The sequence below is a fragment of the Pteropus vampyrus genome, unplaced genomic scaffold, assembly GCF_000151845.1.
Source record: "Pteropus vampyrus isolate Shadow unplaced genomic scaffold, Pvam_2.0 Scaffold353, whole genome shotgun sequence".
NCBI classification, from domain to species: Eukaryota; Metazoa; Chordata; class Mammalia; order Chiroptera; family Pteropodidae; genus Pteropus; species Pteropus vampyrus.
This window is the reverse complement of record NW_011889134.1, coordinates 1415630-1425222: the sequence shown is the minus strand read 5'-3', so window position 1 is coordinate 1425222 and position 9593 is coordinate 1415630. Positions and strand designations below refer to the sequence as shown.

The 9593-nt window shown below is 35.3% G+C and overlaps 1 protein-coding gene across 1 annotated transcript in view; it reads right to left on the bottom strand.

Annotated features, from left to right (window-relative positions):
- The window catches only part of LRRC1 (leucine rich repeat containing 1), a 122538-nt gene that overhangs the window by 43486 nt on the left and 69459 nt on the right, over window positions 1–9593 (bottom strand). Inside the window, exons 3-4 of the mRNA XM_011379093.2 lie at window positions 7821–7899; window positions 4364–4453 (exon numbers count right to left, since the gene is read on the bottom strand). Coding sequence (XP_011377395.1) covers window positions 4364–4453; window positions 7821–7899 — 169 coding nt within the window. The remainder of the gene's footprint in view (window positions 1–4363; window positions 4454–7820; window positions 7900–9593) is intronic.

Sequence of the window (9593 nt, the reverse complement as noted above, 5' to 3'; positions counted from 1 at the left end):
TGTGCTGATGCAAACAGAATCAGCAGGGACCACCCACCAGATCACTGGTTCACATGCTCCGCTACGCCCAGGAGGCACTTCAGCAGGATCCCTGGGGCCCAACAAAGAAGAGTTTGAGAACCACTAGTGGCTCTGGAGCTTAACTGACTCCCAAACATGCTATTCTAGAATGGTGGTTCCCCACACATTTAAGAGTATGACCTTCATACTCTTATATTCTGAATATATAAATCCTTATATTTATTTTTAAAATACATAAATGTACTATGTACCAATATATTGTACACATTATAAATTATAGTCAAAAAATGTTAAATAGATAAAACAAAAAAAAGTTTTTAAAATATTTTATTCAAGATCCAAAAATCTTTTTGACTCATTAGTGAGAGCAATAGGACTGAAAATACTGTATCATGTATTAAATCTTTTTTGTTTTAAATTTGGAGATAAAACAATTGTTTCTAAATTGTTTCTGATACTTGCTTTAATGGCTATAATAGATGAAAAAGATACTTCACAAAGTTGCACTGATCCAAAAGAACTGCATCATCACCTGCATTTATTAAATCATCGTACTAATTTTTTAAAAATTTCCTCCGATTATGGAAAGGTCTTTGCCGGAATACAGCTGATAAACTACCTTCTTCCTTGATGTCATTCACTTGTTCATGAAGTCTAATGAGAAGGTGTTATATTTTTGTATTTTTAACAAAAGGTTTAAAAATTCCACTAAAGTTGAGTTAGTTTCTTAGCTTTAAATATCACCTTTACTTTGAAGGTCTAAGGTGCTGATATGCCATTAGAGAAAAGGGTCAGCAAATTTGGGACACTTTTAGTAAAAGAAAAACATGTGATTCTGCATGACGGTAGGCAGTATTCCTCTGTGTGGTTCAAAATATTTCATAATCATTCCTCATCTCATTACAAAGTATTATACAGATTCTATTATTTGAGATACTTGCTTTATCAAGTGACCATACTCATGGTTGCCTGGTGTGTAGCTAGTACAAGATGTGAACACAACACTTTTCAGTGCCCTGAAAGCACAACAACCAGTGCAACCTTCCAGTACACACCCAAGTATTCATAATAGTATGTGTGCACTCAAGTATTCAAGATAGTGACATGTGTGGCTATTTTGCACTGAGGCATCCAGGGAAGCTGCAGCAAGCCTACAGGAGCACCACAGAATATTTTACATCTGAAAGAGACACAGCAATACTCAAAGTCTGTCAGACACCATGAAAACTACTAGCTCAGGTAATTCAATTTTACATTATCTAGCACTACATCCCTTTTAAGGACATCTTATCTTTGCAAGTTGGGTTTTCAGTGATTGCTGTGATAAAAGGTAGTACCAGGTGAAAAATCAATATAGAAAAGGAAAAGAGGTAGTTTAAAAAGCTGAGTAGTGGTCAACAGGTACCCACATCCCATAGTAAACTGGGGATACTTAAGAATGAAATAAAAATATTTATTCTTTCAATTTGTGTGTGTTACTTTTTTCAAACAGCTACGTGGTTGTTAGAACAAAAATAATTACCATCAAGTTGTTTAGCCCTAACTACTTAATAAATCAAACTACTAGGTATCTCTAGGGACAGTAAGGAAAAGTTATTAAGCCCTTAAAGGTCTTAGGAACTGTCTTATGGTGATGGTGGGGTTAGTAGTGCGAACACATGGGACTGGGACCAGGAGAGCTGTACTCCAGTCCCAACTCCGCCATCAATTCTGAAACACTCTTCAGATTAACTGACTGTGGGCAAATCAAACACACGATGGGACAGATGCTGGCAGGTGTCCCAGCTTCAAGGTGCTGCAAGTGTGTCCTACCTAAAGGTTTGGCTCTCTTCTCCAGGCTGGACATTCTTTGCCCATCCTGAGGGTGCCAGAGTGTTTGAGATATCCACAGCTTTCCTGATTAATGCTACCTACTCTGCTAGAAGCCAAAAGGCCCACACTGAGACTCATTTGATCAAATGAGCAGGGTCAATTTTTGCAAAAACTCCACTTCAGAATCCACAAAGTACAGTAAGTATCAATCATTCAAGTAGCCATTTCATGTCTTTTCGAATTTTTTAGACTATCAAATATTTGCACCTTATTTACAAAACCATACTATCTGTTAAAAAGTTGTTTTGCTACTAAATATGTGGTTAAATATTCTAAAGAAAAACTATTTGGAAATCCTTTGGGAAACTGAAGAATCTTTTCTAAGAGGGAAGTTAAGTTTCAAATAATAATTTGCTTAAATGTAATATACTTATGCATATATAAGATTTCCTCAACAATTCACCATTTCAATTTTCAAGTATCTTTTCAGCATGGTCTAGAACACTAGAGGTGTCTAATCTTCTCCAAAGAGAAGTCCATTCTTTGTTTCTACTAAGTGCAAACAGGCTGTTGCTTTTGCATGCATACATCTTCAATCCAGCAGGTAGAAGTCATGGAGTCTCTTGCTATAACAAAAATTATTAATCACTAAGAAGAGGAAACTCTCTAGTTCCTTTAATTCCACAAATTAACCTAATAAGAATTAGTTATAGTCTTATTAGTATATTCTTACTTCCTGGGTTATTATTTACTAGTGCTCAAGCTCAAAGTGGCATTATTTTACAATCGGTATACATAAGGCCATAATAGTCATACAAGCTGATTAAATCAAAACATACCCAAAACCCACTATCCTTATTATTGATAGAAAATGAAGATACATGAAAAATCTTGAACATTGACAAAAATAGGTACAGAAATTAACAGAGAAGATAAAATAAAAAATATTGTAATTTGTTGTAAAATGATTGTTAAATAACATTTCCAGTGAAACAAAACAGTAGGGAGTAAGAGGGGCAATCTGATTTAATGAAAACACATTTTCTCTCAAAACATTAAAACTTTTTAAAAAGAAATGAACCACGGGATGAAAAGGGCAGTGATTAGTTGAGAAAGAATGGGAGGAAGGGTACAAGGGAATTATATTCCAGAGACCCGGAGGAGCAAGAGGAAGACAGCATCAGTTTAGGTATTTAAATGATTATTACATTAATTAAAAGCATATAAAACCTGACACAGCAAAAATGAAGTGTAAGTGCATGAAATCCACAGTAAAACACTGTTGTTTCCTCTGCAATTGATACCATAAACTCAGAGTGAGCTGGAGGCTTCTTGTCCCCTTCCTCTCCTAAGAGCTAAAGGGCACAATTCTTAATCAGCAAGTTTACTGACATAATGGTAAAAAATCAGTGTGCACCTCAGAAAAAACATGGACTTGCTGACTGAAACATAGCCAGTTGTGTTCTGCTTACACAGGAGAGAAATGAGGGGGCAATGTTGACAGTTAAAAACTTCTGGAGATCTCTGGAAGGAGAAACTTTGCAGAATAGACAGTGTATCTATCAGATATACCGTAGGTTTGAAAAGCAAGTGTCTGTTTTGTCTTAGAACTTAGGCAGAACAGGTAAACACAAGGGAAACCCTTTATGATACCAGTGAACACAGGCCCAGGAGGTTAGGCCAGCCTCCCTGGGCTTTTAGGTGGTGAAACATGAGGCGCCGGTCTGATTTAAGCCACCGTATGTCTTGGAGGTATGAAAAAGATCTGCTAATTCAATTAATTAATCTCTGAGAACGCATAACAGAACCATTTATTCACCAACATATATTTCAAAGGATTTTATTTCTTGCCATGGCTGTCCTCCCAGATTTATAAGTCAGCAACATGGAAATGTGCCCATCCCATTCCACCCCTCTCCCAATTCCGTGCCTGCTCTCCAAACACACCATCCTTCCTCCCTATTCTCAAGTCTACTGCGCACAAACACTGGCAGACACAGCTGTTATTTTCCGGTCAGGTCCTCTAAGTTTTCAGTGGAGTCCTTCATTGGTTCTCTTCTCTAGCATGGTTTAAAATTACTAAGAGTGGTTATTTACTAACCACCTGTATAACACATGCTATTTTGCTTAAATTAAATACTTTGGAATCCATCAGTTTAAAGAGAACTTCCAAACAAATTAGGTTTTTTACCAGTAACAAGTGGTGACATCCTTCTTTTAATTAATTTATTTTTTTATGGTGACACTGGTTAACGAAAACCAGTAAGTTTCAGCTGTATACTTTAATGGTAAGGCATATATAATATTTACGCTGTGTGTTCGCAACATCTTTTTTAACCATTAAAATTTAGAGGCTATTGCATGTAAAGACTCAGGAGTCTAGTTATAATCTTTCTTGAGGGTGATACTGACGATTGAGTAAACAGCCTTCTGAGTAGAAAAATAAGAGCCATACAAGGACAGAAGGATGGAGCAGATGATATATATGCCCTTTCCCCCTGATATATACAAACCTGACATGAAAACTTACTTGCCAATATTTTCAGGTAGGGACTGCAATGAGATGTCATTTACAGAAAGACATGTCAAGTTCTGTAACTCAGGAAAGCTTTCTGGTAACCTAAAATGAAAAGATATATTGTTAACTGAAAAATAAAAGTACATACATAGTGTATACGAAAGATAATTATAATGATTTCTTGTATATGCTAATTGAAATAACTCCCTAAAACTACATTATATATAGCATGTTTGCCTTGTCTTCCTATATATCATACACTTATAAAGAGAAAAACCCAAAGATTTGGTCTACCTAGAAGTACAGCGGTATGATTAATACTTGTTGATAGGGTGATCCAAAAATAATTAAAGAGGAGAAATATGCAAGTTCTAAGAATAAAGGGGGAAAAATGTTGAGATAATACTTAGTGCTCTGTGAAAGAAAATGACAGTCGCTGCAGCTAAAAGTGCCTAAGAGCGAAAATATTTCATTGATTAGCAGAAAATAGAGAAATTTTAGCCCATAAGATTATAATAAAACAAGACAGCTACTCAATAAATTTTTTCTTCCTACATAATACCCAGAGCAAAGCTATAGATTACTTAGAATTGATCAGCTGACAGTCAATTGCTACTTTCTTATTATTTTTTTTAATTTGACGTAACATGCCAATCACTTGAGATAATTATATGTTTCACTATATTCTACACAAAGACTTTTTTTATACTTCCCTTAAACTACTGAATAGCAAATTTTCAAAATAAATTATTTAAAAACTTACAAAGAAAGTTTATTTTCAGTATTTCTATGGTTACCAGTATTTAAGGAAGAAAAAAAAAAAATAACCAAAGGCAAAAAGATCTCACTGCATCTGAAATGTTGAAGGTCCTTATAAATCTGCTAATATAAACAACAGAACACATAACTCATTTTTGGGCTGGTCGGGAGAGGACTTCTTCTTTTAATAATAGTCTCTATAGTCTTCCATTTCTTCCCTTTTTCCAAGTTCCTTTTTAAAAAAAACAAATCCTAAGGTACTGTTTGACATTTAATATTGATAATTCCAAACTTCAAAACAAAATCCAGGCCCTGAAAGATGACAATATTAATGAGAATTTTCATAATCATTGAAATATACTCTTAGTAATGGTTTTTACAAAGGTAAAACCTCTTCCATAGGGTAATAGAGGTAAATTTTATTTATAATTAAAAAGATGCAACTTATCTTTTCTGTCTGTTTTTACTGGAAAGTATATATCATTTTATAATTTTAAAACTGGCTAAAATTATCTTAAATATTTTTAAAAATGTATTTTTAAATGGCCAATTTGCTTTTTACTGGCTTTTAACATTAGGAGCCAAACTAGTATGAAGTGTTGAGGAAGCACACACTTCATGTTAGGAGAAAGGAATCCCAGTCTGATGCTGCTCAGAGGCAGCATGATCTGGAAAGGTCATTTAACTTGTTTGAGCTTCAGTTTCTTCAGTCATAAAATAAGTAGGCCAAGCTAAATAATTTTTAAGGTCCTTTCAACTCATAGATATTGTCTTAATTCTTAAAACAGTGCACCTGCCAAGTTAAAAAGGATTTACTTTAAGAAACCTGCCAAATATGAAGCCAGGTAAAACCCAGCAAATCCTCATATAATGTGGGTGTGTTCTAGGTGAGAGAGTTTCGAGACGATGGTAAAATCATACGTTGGCAGACATTATAAAAAGAAAACTAAAGAAGTGAAAAAGGGGATTAAGCAACTGAATGGTTAAAAAAAACTCATAGGCAACGTAATGACTATTTCCCGGCTAACTCTACTAGCCGCCTTAAGGATAAACAGCTTAGTTGAGTTCAACATTTACTGAGTGCTTACTCCATTCCAGAAATTATAGTAGGGCTGGAGATACAACAATAAATAATAGAGGAATACAAGTTAACAGTCTAGTTGGGGAGTTTTGGTCAAAGCAATAACTTAAATGTAAATTTCAAGTGTTATGAAATAACTATGCACAGAGTACGATAGAAGACCAGAGGAGGAGGGGACCATGGGGGTTAATTGAGACATGTGATGCTAGAGCTGTACCTTAAAAAAGAGTGAAAAGAGTTGGCATCATCAAAGAGGGGGAGGTGTGAAATGAACGACCTACGAGCACCTTATTACAGCAGAGTATGACATCTGACACAGGCAACTGAGGGCAATGAAGGTGGAAAGACAGACCAAAGTCGAATAGGGGGTGTGTGAGGCTTGCATTGCACATCAAGCAGCTTACACTTCATCTTAGAGGAAAAGGAGCTACTGAAAAGCTTGAAGGACAACTGTATGAAAGATGGTTAAGAAAGTGCATTGACTTGAGGATCGTAGTGAGTTAAAAAGCTATTAAGTTGAAGATTACTAGATCACTATTTTTGTCATTAACCACTAAAATTCAAGAGAAAAGGAATATTTTTAAAAACATATTTACTTCTTGAGAATAAGCAAATATGAAAAAAAAAACAAAATTAAACAGGGTATTCCTCCAGCACTTCATACCCAAGAAGCCCCAAGCAATTTTGAAATGGGTGAGATGAATCCTAAATTTTAATTTAGTCTTTATTTTCTTATATTTAAAAAAAAAAAGGTAGTGAAAAGGGAAGAGAAGGGAAGAGTATCTTTCTTCTGATGTTGTTCACATAGTCTTAAAAATTTTAGAAATGGATCTACCTGGCCCAGAGAAACTTCTGGAACACACTCTCTCTAGTGCTGTCTATGCATTGCTGTGTGGGCATACAGAAGCTTGGAAGGCAGTGGTCAGTGGGCCCAAGATTGAGCTGGGAACCACAGGGAGGGGCTCACAATAATACCATTCAGCTATGCCCAGGCAGCGTGTAGTGTCATACTAGGAAGGGCAAAGCTGGACTCGGCAGTAAAACAGTGACAGGTGACTTTATTTAGAGAGATAAACCCAAAGCAATCCTCACAGCTATTGCCAAAGTAAGGAAATAATCATGTCAGTGGAGGGTTTTTTTTATTTGTTTTTTGTTTTTTAAAAGAAGAGTTAGAGGAAAGAAGAGATGTTAAATATGTTTCATTCTTGGAGTGGAAGAAACATCTCTAATAAGACTTCTCCTTGGATAATTATGGGGTAAGCTCTATGGGAGTTGAGAACTCAGTCTTATCCCACAAGATAAGATGCATCAATAAGGGAATTATAACTACCCCAATTCTTCATATTGCTTCAGAAATGCACTCGTCACTCCTGTATTGTATAGTCCATTGTGCCTCTCCTCTTATCCCTTAATAACATCTTTTTAATGTTCTATCAATAGCACAGTGTGCCTTTCAATTGTACAGTGCTACTTATAAATAAATATCTGTGAAGGTCAACCATCCTTGATAAAGACAGCAATTTATATATGTACCTTCAGGATGGGTGACCTGGTTGGGTTCCTTGCTTGGTTCTCAACAACAACAAAATATCCTGAGTACACAGACAGAAAAACAAGCAGAAAGTTTACCTTGTCAGTGGGTTTCCACTGAAGTCTGCTATCTGTAGTGCTTTACAGAATGAGATGCTTTCTGGAATTTCAGGAATATCTGTAGGAGGAAAAAAAAAAAAAAAGTCTAGCATTTACCACCATTGTCAAGTTTTCATCGTCCTCAAAATGGACCACAGTCACAGAGAATAAATGGAAATCACAACCTCTATTCAAATGTGGCATGGATTTCTAAAGCGTTTTTCTATATCTTATATTTGCTTTCCTAATAGAAGACAATGTGCTCTTAACAGAAGCCCATTAAAGGAAAATATTCAAAACAACAACAAATACCAAGTCCCATCACCCTATCCAAAGTCACTGATTCTCATTAGGCTTTTTTCCCTTTATGTTTTCATATGGCTATATCGGTACAAAGGAGTCCAAAGAATGCACTTTTAAATTATAGATTTTCTTCCAGTTATAAACATAACAATTTGGAAAATACAGAGAAGTCCAAAAAAAACAAAAAAACAAAAAAACAAAAAAACAAAAAAACACAAAACACAAAACCCACCAACAATCTCATCACCCAGAGATAATGTTTTATTCTGATGTGTTTTTTTCATTGTGTTGTCATTCTCATTCGCGCGTGCGTGCTCGCTCTCGCTCTCGCTCTCGCTCTCTCTCTCTCACACATACACAGTGTGTGTACAAATTCTATTTCAAAATATGAGGTTCATGCTGATCAGAGTTTTTCCACTTTACATTACTTTACAAAGTTTTTCCAAATCATTATTTTTCCAAATAGTTTGCTATTCTTAAGAGCAGAAGATCCAGCCCACTGAACATATTTTCATACTTCATTTAATCAATCCCCCGTTGTTGGACATTTAGGTTGTTTTTAGTTCCTGATGTTATAATTATATTTTGTCCATTTCTGATTATTTCTTTAGGCTAAGCTCCCAGAAGTGTAATTACTGCGTCAAAGTCATTAACATCTCCATAGCACTTGATAAATACCGTTAAATTGCTTCACAGGGGGGCAAATTATACATGTTTATACTTCCATCAGCCAGTACAAAGTGCCCAATTCAACATCTCTCCCTCTCCTCTCTTTCTCTTACATTAGAAAAACTGTCAGAGTTATTGGTAAAACATTCTGGCAACGTTTTGTTTTATATTCTTTTTATTACTGCTGAAGCTGGATATTTCCCCCATGTTCACTGGCAACAAAAGATTGTGATTTTGAAACAATCAAAATTGTTTTCTTAAATTCCTCTTTCTCTTTGTACAAAAGCTGAGGTTATAGCTTTGAGGGCTTGAAAAGGTTAGTTTATAACATTTAATTTCAAGAATACATTTATTTTGGGCACGTTAACATTAAGAAGGGCTAAAATAGAAAAGGTTCTCTTGGTCCCATGCTGTTTCTTCCACCAGTTCAACAAATGCAAGCTGAGCCAAAACATACCTAATATTTCTAAATTGGGGGTGGCAGTGAGAAGGGAAAAACAAAGGAAAAAATGAATGCCCTGGTCCAACAACCTCAAAGTAATCAGAAACTACATAAAAGCTTTTAGTTCACATTTAGACTTGTGGTGACATTCTCCTCACACTATTCTCTGCCTTGCATGATCATATAAGGTAGTGAAGAACAAACACTAGTTTCATAAATATTATATATATGTGTGTATATGTATGTATGTATGTGTATGCATGTATGTATGTATGTGTGTGTATATGTGTGTGTGTGTGTGTGTATCTTACACACATAAAATATCTTGTCCACAGTTGAGTCTGGAATGGATTAAGACA